Here is a 15264-nt window from a genome sequence, read left to right on the forward strand (position 1 = left end):
AAACTTATATGAAGGGACTTCCCTGGTGGCACCGTGGTTAAGAATCCGCCTGCCAGTGCAGGGGACACGGGTTCGAACCCTGCTCCAGGAAGATCCCACATGCCGTGGAGCAACTAAGCCCGTGCGCCACAACTACTGAGCCTGTGCTCTAGAGACTGCGAGCCACAACTACTGAGCCCGAGTGGCACAACTACTGAAGCCTGCGTGCCTAGAGCCCACGCTCCGCAACAAGAGAAGCCACCGCGATGAAAAGCCCGCGCACCGCAACAAAGAGGTAGCCCCCACTTGCTGCAGCTAGAGAAAGCCCACGCGCAGCAAAGACCCAACACAGCCAAAAATAAATTTTAAAAAAGTATTTTACATTTGTATTATTGAAAATCTTGAATATGACAAAGAATTTTAATTTTTTTATGCCAGAAGACAGATTTTATATAATTATTAAATCAACTTTAACGGAAAATCTTGTTCTCTATACATCTAAGGTTCTGGTGAGATCTTAATCCATGCAAAATAAATGGGGGGGGTAATTATTCATCTAAGACTAAGCCTAGACTTTAAGAGTTAAAATTTATTTTATAAACTTCCAAATTTCCAGGTAAGAGATGGAAACTAATAACTTGAGGGAAATTTTTATTTATATTCTGATGTAAAGTTGCTGATAAATATCTCCATTCTTTAACTGTTGCCAAAATCTGAGAGATTTGTTAGCAATGTTGCTAAAACAGGGAAATATGCCCATTGAAATCAACATTATAGTCTAGCAGACAGCAAATGACTTGGATTTACAGAATCTGGATTCAAGTCCTGGCCCGTAAACTACAGCATGTAACACCAAATCTCAGCTTTTCAGATGCTTTGTGATCCAGCAATCCTACTCCTAGGTATTTAATCAAGAGAAACGAAAACATACATCCACACAAAGACCTATAAATGGAAGTAAATAACTTCATTCATAATCACCAAAAACTGGAAACAAGTCGCATCCATCAGCTAGTGAATGGATGAAGAAATGGGGTACATCCACACAACAGACTACTACTCAGCAAGACCAAGGAAAGGAGACCCTGAGACACGCAGCCACATGGGTCAATCTCAAAAGCATTATAACTGAAAGAAGTCAGCCAGGCACAAAAGGTTACACAACATACGATTCTAAGACATCCTGGACAAGGTGAAATTATAGGGACAAAAATCAATCAGTGGTGGAGAAGTACTGAGGCTGGGGAGGAGGCTAGTCTTGATTCCCTAGGGGCACGAAGGGACATTTAAGGGTGATGAAAATATTCCCTATCTTGATTGTGGTAGTGGTTACATGAGCATACATTTATCAAATATCACAGAAATGTACACCTAAAAAGAGTGAAATATACTGTATGTGAATTATACCTCAATAAATCTGACCCCAAAAATGCTTTGGGAGATTAGGGAATACCTCATCTCATCTCTGAAGGACCAGTATAGTACACTGTGGTCCATAAATTTATTATTTTAACAAATCTGAACTGAAAAACATAAAGCATTATATAAATGTTAACTGTTATTAAAGAAAGCAGTACAGAAGATAGTTCAGAAAATATATTTCTCTATTTTACTTTCAAGCTAAAACTAAACTTCTCTAAGCTAACATACTTTTTTTAAAAACAAAGAAACATAAAACAATGCTGATGAAAAATGCAAAATGTGAAAGCTGTATATATAATATACAAACTTTATTCTATGTTTAGGTGTTAAAAATCACCTAAACATAGAAAAAAAAACTAAAAAGGACTATATCAAATATTAAGAGTAGTCTGTGTTTAGAAAACAGGACTATAAATGACTTAGTTTCCTTTTTCTACTTCTATGTATTTTGTGGATTCCTTTGAGAACAAAATATTTTTATAATGGCAAGTAAACATTTTAAATTTAAGTAGCAGGACTTCTGAAGATCCAGTTTAATTTCATACAATAAAAAAAATAACACACTCAAAAACACAAATTGATGTTCTTAAATATTAAATCAAACAAATTATAAGTGTTTATAATATCTTGACCTAAAACTCCCAGGAATGTAAGAACAAAGGTAATTATGAAAATGAACACTGTATGAGCATCGGTAACCAACAAGACTGTACCTGTGCTGATACTATTTTCACAACCCTTACATAGGTCAAATGGGTATTTAAAAACCAATATATAAACAACACACCCTCGAACAATTAGGCTTTATTCAAAACAATAAACATAATTCTAATTACGTTACAACAAATCTGTTTTGACAAATTAATACTCTTTAAGGAGGCCATCAGACAGACTTTCAAACTCGGAACAGAAGTATGTAAACCAAATCTTATCATCATGTTCTTTATAAATTCAAACTTTTGCCTTGAAAATAATATAAACAAGTGAAATACAGAAAACAGCATTTATCTTTCTGGCTAAATAAATCAGCATACAAGTTCATGTACATACATGATCTACCAAAATATATCAAACGACATCCATTTCTTATATAAACCTTGTAACAAAATTTTAATCCTACTTACTACAAAAGTACCCCAAAGCATTTCTTTAAAATCATTGAGGTGAGGTGAAATAGGGGCAGGTAGAGATGAGACTGGACCAGCCATATGCTGACCACTGGTGAAGCTAAGTGACGGGTAAATAGGGACTTTACTATTCTCCCTATTAAAATTATATTTGAAAACTTCCAAGTGTCCCAATGAAATCCTCATCTTTGGTCTTCTTTTTTTGGGGGGGCGGGCATGGCACATGACTTGTGGGATCTTAGTTCCCCAACCAGGGATCGAACCAGTGCCCCCTGCAGTGGAAGCACAGAGTCTTCACCACTGGACTGCTAGGGAAGTCCCCCTCATCTCTGGTTTTTTAAAATAAATTTATTTATTTGTTTTTATTTTTGGCTGTGTTGGGTCTTCGTTGCTGTGCGTGGGCTTTCTCTAGTTGCGGCGAGCCGGGGCTACTCTTCCTTGTGTTGCACGGGCTTCTCATTGTGGTGACTTCTCTTGTTGGGGAGCATGGGCTCCAGGCGCCCGGGCTTCAGTAGTCGTGGCTCGCAGGGTCTAGAGCACAGGCTCAGTAGTTGCGGTGCACAGGCTTAGCTGCTCTGTGGCATGTGGGATCTTCCAGGACTAGGGCTCAAACCCTTGTCCCCTGAACTGGCAGGCGGATTTTTAACCACTGCACCACCAGGGAAGCCCTCATCTTTGTTTTCTTGTTTTTTTTTGTTAAATTTATTTATTTATTTATTTTTGGCTGCGCTGGGTCTTTGTTGCTGTGCGGGCTTTCTCTAGTTGCGGTGTGCGGGCTTCTCAATGCGGTGCCTTCTCTTGTTGCGGAGCACAGGCTCTAGGCATGCAGGCTTCAGTAGTTGTGGCATGCAGGCTCAGTAGTTGTGGCTCATGGGCTCTAGAGCACAGGCTCAGTAGTTGTGGCCTACTGGCTTAGTTGCTCTGCAGCATGTGGGATCTTCCCAGACCAGGGTTTGAGCCCATGTCCCCTGCCTTGGCAGGCAGATTCTTAACCACTGTACCACCAGGGATGTCCCCTTCATCTTTGTTTTAATGTAATTCAACAGGTGAAACAGCCAGTGAAAATAAATTTTAGTCTCCACTTATAGACTTTACCAGCTATTCTAACTGCTAACATTTGAAGGGAAACAAAACTTACTCTTCCCTTAAATTACATCAGGTCTAACTCATTACTTTTTTTTTTTTTTTAAGATTTATTTATTTACTTATTTCGGCTGCACCAGGTCTTAGCTGCAGCACACAGGATCTTTGTTGCAGCATGTGGGCTCTTAGTTGCAGCACGCAGGCTCTCAGTTGCAGCATGCAGGCTTCTTAGTTGCAGCATGAATGCCGGATACAGTTCCCTGACCAGGGATCAAACCCCAGCCCCCTGCATTGGGAGCGTGGAGTCTTACCCACTGGACCACCAGGGATGTCCCTAACGCATTACTTTTGGATGTTAATTTCATGAGGTATTAACTGAAGCAAAACAGGACAAAAATAAGTTAGAGTCACAACTTTTAAGAGCAGGGAAGCAGAAAAAAGAGAGAATACACTATAGGAAAATAAGGTAGTGTTTATAAAAGGAAAGAGGGAACACTGTATACTATATGCCAAAATATTACTAGTAGTGTAACAAATCAAGATAACTCTATGGGCTTCCCTGGTGGCCCAGTGGTTGAGAGTCCGCCTGCCGATGCAGGGGACACGGGTTCGTGCCCCGGTCTGGGAAGATCCCTCATGCCGCGGAGCAGCTGGGCCCGTGAGCCATGGCCGCTGAGCCTGCGCGTCCGGAAGCCTGTGCTCTGCAATGGGAGAGGCCACAACAGTGAGAGGCCCACGTACCTCAAAAAAAAAAAAAAAAAGATAACTGTAGCAAGAAAACTAATGTGGAATTTGATTAGCACTCATTAAGGAAAAAGGAAGAGAAAGTTAATTTTTTAGTTTGCTGTGATTAAGAAATTCCTGATGTTACCTGAACTATTTATATTTTTAACTTAAAACAAAATACATTAAAAACAACTAGAATTATTAATGAGAAACTACTGTGAAATCCCAACTTATTTCAGATAATCTAAGATTTCTTTAGCAGTTAAATCAATTTTTAGAATTAAAAAAAAGCAGACTGTTGATTTAGTATATAAAAGCGCTAAATAAATATTCAGAAAACCAGTAAAGTGCTAAAAGAATGCATCAATGATCTCTGAACCTAAGTTTGAATATCTTCATGAAATATAAAGTTTACATCATCCTAAATATGACCATAAATATTAGCTGAAAGTACTCACAAATCAGTAAGGAGTTTTTCAGTTTTTGTTTTTTAATAAATTTTCTTTATTTATTTATTTTTGGCTGCGTTGGGTCTTCGTTGCTGCGTGTGGGCTTTCTCTAGTTGTGGTGAGTGGGGGCTACTCTTCGTTGCAGTGCATGGGCTTCTCATTGCGGTGGCCTCTCTTGTTGCATGCAGAGCATGGGCCCTAGGCGTGCAGGATTCAGTAGTTGTGGCACACAGGGCTCAGTAGTTGTGGCTCACGGGCTCTACAGTACAGGCTCAGTAGTTGTGGCGCACGGGCTTAGCTGCTCCGCAGCATGTGGGATCTTCCTGGACCAGGGCTTGAACCCATGTCCCCTGCATTGGCTGGTGGATTCTTAACCACTGTGCCAGCAGGGAAGCCCTGGTTTTTCAGTTCTTAATACAAAATGGGTCTTGAGATTTCTGGTGTAGAAGCATAATATTGATTCAGATTTTAAATGCTCTTTTCACAAAAGCAGAAGAAAAAACAAGTATAGATCTTATTAAAAGCAAAATCCTGTTTTACCGGGCTTCCCTGGTGGCGCAGTGCTTGAGAGTCCGCCTGCCGATGCAGGAGACGCGGGTTCGTGCCCCGTTTCGGGAGGATCCCGCGTGCTGCGGAGCGGCTGGGCCCGTGAGCCGTGGCCGCTGGGCCTGCGCGTCCGGAGCCTGTGCTCCGCAAATGGGAGGGGCCGCAACAGTGAGAGGCCCCATAACGCAAGACAAAAAAAAAAAAAAAAAAAAAAATCCTGTTTTACCATTTCTCCCCTGAAAGAAGACAGCTCAACCACTCATTATATGAGCAAAGGAACACACCAAGATGACAATATTACTTTCCTGATGTTAAAATTACATTTCTTTCCTGTCAGAAGCACAACATAAATATTTACGTAGGGACCACCCTTCTGCGTAGCAACTTGTAGGAGAGGCAGGAATGACTGTGCTGGTAAAAAACATTCACACAAGCCTGAGCTTCCAGGGAAAATGTTTTATATTTAGTTACTTCATGAGTTGCGGAGGGCTCAACATAAACAAATGTTCTAACTTATCCTCAGAGTACAGCATTTCAACACTACAGATGTTGTTCAAACCAAATAACTAAAAGAAAAGCTAAACTCCCTCTTAGGAGGGAAGTTTCTTTACACTTCTATAGCATGGCCTTTCTTAAAGTTCTTATCTCCCACCTTCATTTCTGTGCATGTTTTTCTCTAAGTTTAAGGAGAAAAGCTATTATTTCCATCTAAAATGTCAACGTGCCTCGTACTTTGTTGAATGTGAAAGTGGAATTTTAATAACTTAGTAGTGTGATGGCAAACAAAGCCCCAGCAATTCTTCACCTTTTCAGGACAATCAACCACTTGAGAACCTCCTGAAAGCTATGGACTTTTCTCCTAGAAAATTGCAAATTTGAATATAATTCTGGGGATCCCCTTTAAGAGAAGCACTAAAGAGGCCTAAGGACACCAGCTGACAGTTCTTGGCACATGAAACGCCAATAGCCAATCTATTCCTCAACTGAAGAGAACAGGAATAAAAGAGGGCACTAAAGTTCAAGTTTCTGTCAGACCACAGAGGCAACCCCCAACACTAGGGCACAAAGACAAGAACCAAGCATCTACCAACCAACCACCACCCAGACCACAGCAAGAACACCAGCCATTCAAAACAAACAAACCAAAAACTTCTCTGCAGGAAAATGATCAGCCTCAGAGCAGAAAACACACTCCAGCATCGAGGGCTTCCCTGTCCCTCAGGAGATACCCTCCAGTCTGTGTATGTCAGCCCTCCCCACAAACACAGTCTCCCAATCAGGCTTTTATGCTTCATTCCTAACTATAATGGACAACTAAGGAACACTATACATTTGAGGAAAGCCTCCTGCATGAAAGAGATATAAATTGAAAGAAAAAAATAATCTTGGAAGAAAGAGAAATCCACGTAACAGAATGGGGAGGTGAGGGGTGGAGACACACCTCCATCTCCATCAATAAAACTTCCAGTAAGTATTCTCAGGATATCTGAGAAAACAGTGCATTCAAATACAAGTAAAAGTGTTAAAAGAAAAATTAGCAAGCAGAAAATAAGAAGTAAAATTTTAAAGTTATTGCTAAAATTTAAAAATTCAATAGAAAGCATTCAAAGTCAAGGAACTCTCCCAAAAAGCAGAATAAGGTGAAAACAGATTTAAGATTTACGACACTACATACAAGCAACGAACAACCTGAAAATGAAATTAAGACAACAGTTCCATTTACAACAACATCAGAAAGAAAAAATACCTGTGAATAAACCTAACAAAAGAAGTATAAGACCTGTATGCTGAAAACTACAAAATACTGTTGAAAGAAATGAAAGAAAAATTTAAATAAAAGGAAAGACACTCCTTGCTCATGAATCAGAAGACTTAATACTGTTAACATGGCAATAATTCCCAAATTGATCTACAGAGTCAATGTAAACCCAATCAAAATCATAGCTGGCAATACCAAAGGCACAATCCATGAAAGGAAAAAATGGGTAATTTGGACTTTTAAAATTTAAAACTTCTGCTCTGCAAAAGACACTGTCAAGAGATTAAGAAGACAAGCCAGGGGACTTGCCGGGAGGTCCAGTGGTTAAGACTTCGCCTTCCAATGCAGGGGGTGTGAAGTTTGATCCCTGGTTGGGGAGCTAAGATCCCACATGCCTTGCAGCCAAAAAACCATTAACATAAAAACAGAGAAGCAATACTGTAACAAATTCAATAAAGACTTTAAAAATGGTCCACATCAAAAAAAATCTTAAGAAAAAGAAAACAAGAAGACAAGCCACAGACAGGGAGAAAATATTTGCAAGAGACACCGATAAAGGACTGTTAATCCAAAAGATACAAAGAACTCTTAAAACTCAACAGGAAGAAAATGAACAACTCAATTTAAAAATGGGCAAAAGACATAAAGACACCTCACCAAAGAGGATATACAGATGGCAAATAAAGCATATGAACAACAGCTCAACATGTCATTAGGAAATTGCAAATTAAAACGAGATACCAATATACACCAATTAGAACAGCTAATATTCAAAACACTGACAGCAGCAAATGCTAGTGTGGATGTGGAGCAACAGGAACTCTCACTCACTGCTGGTGGGAATGCAAAACCGTACAGCCACTTTAGAAGACAGTCTGGCAGTTTCTTACAAAAGTAAACATACTCTCAGCATATGATCCAGCTATTGTGCTCCTTGGTATTTACTCAAATGAGTTGAAATTTTATGTCCACACAAAAACCTGCACATGGATGTTTGTAGCAGCTTTATTCTTAATTGCAAAACTTGGAAGTAATCAAGATGTCCCTCAATGAGTGAATAGAAAACAAACTGTGATACACCCATAAAATGGAATATAAATAAATAAGCTATCAAGCCACAGAAAAACATGCAGGAACCATAAATGCATACTGCTAAATGAAAGAAGCCAGCCTGGAAGGGCTACATACTGTATAACTCCAACTGTATAACATATTGAAACAGCAGAATTATATAGACAGTAAAATGTGGTGGGGGATGCAGAAGCCATGTGGAAGCACAGGGGATTTTTAGGGCAACAAAACAATTCTGTGTCACACTGTAATGGCAGATATATGACATTATACATTTGTCAAATCCATAGAACTGTCGAACACAAAGCATGAACCCTAATGTAAATTGTGGACTTTAGTTAATAATAGTATGTCAATATTGGTCCATCAATTGTAACAAATGTACAAACTAATGCAAGATGTTAACAGTAGGGGAAACAGTGGGTATGTGTAGGGGAAAGGAGTATATGGGATCCTTCTGCACTTTCTGCTCAGTTTTGCTGTAAACCAAAAACTACTCCAATTAATAAAGTCAAATATATTTATATATAAAAATCCTAGCTGGCTTTATTACAGAAATCAAAAAGCTGACCCCAAAATTTATATGGTAATGCAAGGGCCCAAAGTATTAAAAACAAATTTTGAAAAACAACAAAATTAGAAAATTCATACTTTGTGATTATAAAACATACCACAAAGTTACAGTAATCAAGACAGTGTGGTACTGGCAAAAAGATAGATATATAAATCAATGGAATACAACTGAGAGTCCAAAAATAAACTCTTACATTTATGGTCAAATAATTCTCAACAAGAGTGTCAAGATAATTGAACAGAGAAAAAAATAATATTTTCAACAAATGATGCTGAGACAACTAGATATCCATACACAAAAGAATAAATTTGGACCCCTACCTAACACCATATACAAAAATCAACTCAAAATAAATTGCAGACCTAAATATAAGAGCTAAAACTACAAAATTCTTAGAAGAAAATAGACAAGTATATCTTATAACCCTGAGTTAGGCAATGGTTTCTTAGCTACAACACCAAATGCAAAAGCAACAATAAATAAATAAATAAATAAGACTGCATCAAAAGTTAAAACTTTTGTGTTGCAAATAATAACATCAAGAAAGTGAAAAGACAACCCACAAAATGGGAGAAATTATTTGCAAGTCATATATCTGATAATGAACTTGTACCCAGAATATATAAATAACTCTTATAACCTAACAATAAAAAGACAATAAGCCAATTAAAAAATGGGCATTGGTTCTGAATAGACACTTCTCCAAGGAAGATATATGAATGGCAATAAGCACATGAAAAGATGCTCAATATCATTAGTCGTTACAGAAATGCAAATCAAAACCACTTCACACCCACTAAGATGCCTATAACAAGTGCTGGTGAGGATGTAGAAAAATTGGAACCTGCATACACAGTGGTGGAAATGTATACAGCCACTTTGGAAAATACTTTAGTGGTTCCTTAAAATGTTAAACATAGAAAATATGACCCAGCAACTCTACTCCTAGGTATATACCCAAAAGAAATGAAAACAGATATCCACATAAAAACTTATACACAAATATCCACAGCTCCATTACTTGCATAGCCAAAAGGTAGAAACAATCTAAACATTCATCAACTGATGAATGGATAAATTAAATGTGGCATATCCATACAGTACAATATTATTTGACCATAAAACAACTAAGTACTGATACATACTATAATATAGATGAATTGTGAAAGCATTATGCTCAATAAAAGAAGACAGGCATAAAAGACAACATATTGTATGATTCCATTCATATTAAATGTCCAGAATAGGCATATAGAGACACTCTGATTAAAAAAATATATACTTAACACATAAAAATAGTTGGTTGCTTTCTCTAGAACTATGTAGAATTAGAAGGAAACTCTGAGATCACGCAGCCGGTCAAGTCACAGTTAAGATGTGGCAGATTGTATTTTCCAAACATGGCCACGTCATTCACCCCATCCACTAAGCTCTCCTTAGTGTTACACGCATGCTCCTCCATCAGAGGCGGGGCCTGTGTACCCTCCTCTTAAATCCAGATGGGCCTACCACCATGATGGAAGTAACACCATAACCTCAATGGCGTGGCCATAAAAGGCAATACAGCTTCCCCTGCTGTGTTTCGTGAGACACATGGTCTTGGAAGCCCTGAGCCAACATGTAAGGAATCTGGCTAGTCTTAAGCCAGCATGCTGGAGAAGTCATACAAAGAGACTACTGACAGGGAGGGAGGAAAGGAGGGGAGAGAGAAAGGGGGTCAGGGGGGTGAGAGAGAAAGAGAACGAAGAATCTTCCTAGCCCAGCTTTGTGATATCCAATACAGCAGTCACTAGCCACATGCAGCTGTTTAAATTTAAATTAATTAAAATGATTAAATTTAAAAATCTGCTTTTCAGCCACACTAGTCATATTTCAAGCGCTTAACAACCACGTGACTAGTTTCTACTGTACCTGACAGGGCTGATGCAGACCATTTCTATCATCATAGAAAGTTCTAGTGGACAGCGCTGCCTCAGGTAATTTCAGCTGCCAGCCTTCAGGCCGCCCCAGCTAATAATGCTGTGTGGTGCAGATGAAGTACCCTACCAAGCACCACACAGGATGCAAATTCATGCTCAAAATAAACGTTGTTGTTGTTTCCAGCCACTGACCTTTGGGGTGGTTTGTCACACAGCCACAGTGAGGGAATGTAAGGAGAGTAAAGGGCAGAATGTGAAATAATCAGCAGGGTCCATAAAACCAGGTAAATGGCAGAACCAATCACATTTCACTGCAATGTCCAGTAAGTGCTTAGCACAATGTCATAAGTGCTTAGGAATAAATGAACAAGAAAACCCTCAATACTCGAGGCCTCTATCATTTTAACCCCAAGCACCCTGCCCCTATGCACCAGAAGCACTGTCTCTACTATTCCAGAAAAAGATTTGATGATTCCTAGTTCTGAAGGAACAGGAATCAGAAATGTTTGCATCAGTGAATTAGTGGTTTAAAAAAAAAAAAAAAAAAGAGTCCTACCTTCTTTCCAATGAGTTTACTAAAATCACCATTTAACAAACAGGTGAAGCTTCACCTGATTTTCCAGTTTTTACACTTAATTTTTACTCTACTTTTTGAAACATTTTGTAAGTATTACAGAATTTTAAACTGAAAAGCAAAACAAACAAAAACTTCTGAGAGTTTTTATCGATAGTAACCAAATGCTTTCTTCTTTAAATACTGCCTTACCAAGCAAGGTCTTTAAAATAAAATCCAATTTTTAATTATTTGAATAATGGAAATTACAGACTTGGAGAGTCAAAAAAATAATTTGAGATTTAAGCAAATTTCTACCTAAACATGAATATAGCAATTGTTATAAGACTTTATTTCCAATAATGAATAATGAAGATACATTGAAACAAACGTGGGAAGTGGCACAGATTCACCTCTGACCACTGCACAAAGCTGGACTTCATGAGAAAACTACCAAATTTTCAGCCAGCACAAGCCTAAGCAGACGTGCCATATCAAAACTTCCATGTAGGGACTTCCCTGGTGGCGCAGTGGTTAGGAACCTGCCTGCCAGTGCAGGGGACATGGGTTTGAGCCCTGGTCCGGGAAGACCCCACATACCGCGGAGCAACTAAGCCCGTGTGCCACAACTACTAAGCCTGCGCGCCTAGAGCCCGAGCTCCGCAACAAGAGAGGCCACCACAATGAGAAGCCTGCGCACCGCAACGAAGAGTAGCCCCCGTTTGCCACAACTAGAGAAAGACTGCACGCAGCAATGAAGACCCAATGCAACCAAAAATAAATAAATAAAATTAAAAAAAACTTCCATGTATAAAGCTACGTGATATTAAATAATTATTGTTATTTTTATTTTATTTTTTTTTGCAGTATGCGGGCCTCTCACTGCTGTTGGCCTCTCCCGTTGCGGAGCACAGGCTCCGGACGCACAGGCTCAGCGGCCACGGCTCACAGGCCCAGCCGCTCCGCGGCACATGGGATCCTCCCGGACCAGGGCACAAACCCGAGTCCCCTGCATCGGCAGGCGGACTCTCAACCACTGCGCCACCAGGGAAGCCCTATTGTTAATTTTTAAAGTGCTAATAGCTATGTTTTCAAGAGTTCTTATCTTTCAGAGATAGACAATACATTTATGATAAAATAACATCAGGGGTCTGACTGACACTAAACAGAGCTATAGGGTGAACAGTGCAGGGGAATAGAGATGAAGCAAGGGTAGCCCCGAGGGAATGATGGCTGTAACTGCTGATTATTACTGCTGTTCATTATACTCTTCCCTCTTCTATTTATGCTTAAAAACATCCATAGTGAAAACCCTAACCCTAACCAACCAACCTCTCTAGTTAAATGTTTTGGTTAAAATGCAAAGTGAGGGTACAGAGTATGAGATGGTGACAACCACACTCACATAAAGGCCAGGCTTCCCAGAATTTTAACTATTAATGAGGACCAAAATGTCACAAATCAGCACATAATGCCTCTCATCTATAAAAATCATTACCACTTCTAGTACATACAAATGCTCTCATGTCAGGATTACAGCTAAGAGGTAGCTGAGTCACACTTTATACAGAATTCTAATATGTGTGGTTACTGAATTTCTTAGCCAACAGCTGGAAGAGAGGCTAATAAATACAGACCCAAGACTGCTGACGGTCTAACAGGATGGGAAAAGGGAGAACAGCTGTATAAGACATGAAGTTCACCACTAATTAATGCAACTTTAAGAACAGTAATAACCAGTATGTGTATGGAAAGGCCACAGGCTTCGGGTTCAAACACAGGCCACGTTCCACAGCCACTTAATAGCTCTGTAAACTAAGCCATTACTTAACCTCATTTTTCTCTTCAGAAAGGCTTGCCTTGATGGCTGAGAGAGAGATCACTGTCAAGCATCTTGAAAGCATATTCTCCAACACCTGCAACCTTGAGAAACCCTGACCCTGATTCCCCAGCTCAGTTGCTCCTAGGTTCCCAACCCTCAGCAACTGCGTAAATAATAAATGTTTACTGCATTAAGTTGCTGTTTGGGGTAACTTGTTACTTAGAACAGACAATTAGTGTATTATATTTAGGAAACAGTTTGTCTATGATTTGACTAGCTAAATTTCTTTTTCTAAATATAGTGAGCCTCTTTGCTATGTAAACTAGATTATACAAGGGAACCCTTTAATTCATCTGAATAGGCTACTCATCACCTTGTAACAGCATGTTTACAAGGCTGGATATTATTTTCCGTACTGAACTCCTTGAGTCTGACATTGCTTGTATGCAAGAGAAGTATGGGGGCAAAACCCCAGACCAGTGTCATGGTTCATTACCTCAGACCTTACACTCTCTATCTGTATATATGTGCTCTGTATCTGCTCTACAGTGTATTTTAATAGTAAAAAAGTACTCTTAGTCCTACCTGAATGAGGCATTTGCTCACATCACTAGCACAGAGTGCTTTGTTACAACTCAGTGACACGGGGACCCATGTCAGGAACACCAGGATGGCTACAGTAAGCATAACAGAGTGTGACTTCATGTTTCTTCAAAGACAATCACCAACTCCCAGGAAGCTAAGCAAACAAACAAAAAGAAAAAAAAATAACAAAAACTTTAATTCAAAGGCAAATGCTAGGGTAAAAACAAATACAAAAATGAAAATCAAATAAATAAACCAAGACTCATTGTGTTAAAAGACTTTTGAGTGACTGTTTAAAGATTATTCTCAATGAAAGATTACTTTAAAAAGCTACAATATACAGTAATATCTTGTTAGCCATCTTCAAAGATACAGAATTCTGAAATTCCTCAGAGTACCCAGAAATGGTGACTGAAAATTAAAGTGAATGTGTGTGTGTGTGCGTGTGTGTGTAAACATACAATCAGTAACCTGAAAGTATCAATATATAAAGCAAATAAGTAGTTTCAATGCTTTGCAAAAAAAAAAAAAACTATTAATATTGTATTATAATTTTAAAAACATTTATCAATATTTTAATTCTTAGAATTAAGACAAATTTTAAAAATGCAAATTATTCTAGTGTCTACTTGTTACTATCTCATTTTGTCTCTTAACATAATTAGCCAAAATGAAGCAGCTCAGCGGAAGGAGTGGACAGTTGCTCCTTAAATAATTTAGCGAATAACAAAGGGAATAGTAAATTATTAAGTGCATTAAGAACTCTAACTTACCAAAATGTGAAGATATTCTTTTAATTCTCTACCTTAGGTACCATTGATTCTTCAAAGATATTGAAGAAAATATTACAGTCCAAAAAGAAAAAGGAAAGAAAGACCAGCACAAATTCTGACAGTGGCTGAGCAACCAACACAGTCATTAAACTTTTAAAAAGGAGAAGATAAAACTTCTTGGGGTTTAAAACACACCCCCCAAACAGAATCAATTAAATAAACGACTAGTGATGTAAGACGGATAAAAGGTGCGTTTATGGGCCTTTATGATTGCTGTAAACCTGTATTCCAAGTGTTAGCAAGAACAATAAAGCAAAGGCAAGAAGAAGGTGAAGAGTACCGGGCTCTGTGCCCGTGTGGCTCGGTTCTGTAGGAGAAAGCCCCAGGGGCCGTGGCCGAGGCCGGGGGTACCCTCCTGGTACCGTCAGGACCCACCGCTCGCTTTACTGAACCGCACGCCCAAGTCCGGTGACTCCGGAGCCACCGGCACGTATTCGTGAAGGCCAAAGAAGGCATCGGAAAACGGATTCTTCCAGAGCTAGTTTTCTCCCCACAGCAACTGAAAATGGGATATTTCCCCCCACCTCACGGCCGTCTGCGTCCCGCTCCCCGAACCTTCCCAGAACAGGCGTCCAGGTGAACGAGGCACGCAGAGGCAGGTAACCGAGCTCCTCCTAGGGGAGCGGCTCCCTCCGGGGCCTTGGGAACAAAGCGCAGCAGCCGAGCGGGAGGCGCTGACAGCGGCCCCGGCCGCCGGCGGAGGAGCCACGCCCCACGCCCGCCCCGCCTCGTAGCCGCGGAGGCCGCCCAGGCCGAGCGGGCCCGGTCCTCCCGGTCCTCCAGCTCCTCCCGCCCGGCCGCGGCCTCCAGACCCAG

At 39.8% G+C, this 15264-nt stretch overlaps 1 protein-coding gene across 1 annotated transcript in view; it reads right to left on the reverse strand.

Annotated features, from left to right (window-relative positions):
- The window catches only part of TWSG1 (twisted gastrulation BMP signaling modulator 1), a 31080-nt gene extending 17312 nt beyond the window's left edge, over positions 1–13768 (reverse strand). Inside the window, exon 1 of the mRNA XM_007458446.1 lies at positions 13616–13768. Within this exon, the coding sequence (XP_007458508.1) occupies positions 13616–13735 (120 nt within the window). The 5' untranslated portion in view covers positions 13736–13768. The remainder of the gene's footprint in view (positions 1–13615) is intronic.
- Between the last annotated feature and the right edge of the window lie 1496 nt (positions 13769–15264).

The sequence above is a fragment of the Lipotes vexillifer genome, unplaced genomic scaffold (assembly GCF_000442215.2).
Source record: "Lipotes vexillifer unplaced genomic scaffold, Lipotes_vexillifer_v1.1 scaffold447, whole genome shotgun sequence".
Lineage (NCBI taxonomy): Eukaryota > Metazoa > Chordata > Mammalia > Artiodactyla > Lipotidae > Lipotes > Lipotes vexillifer.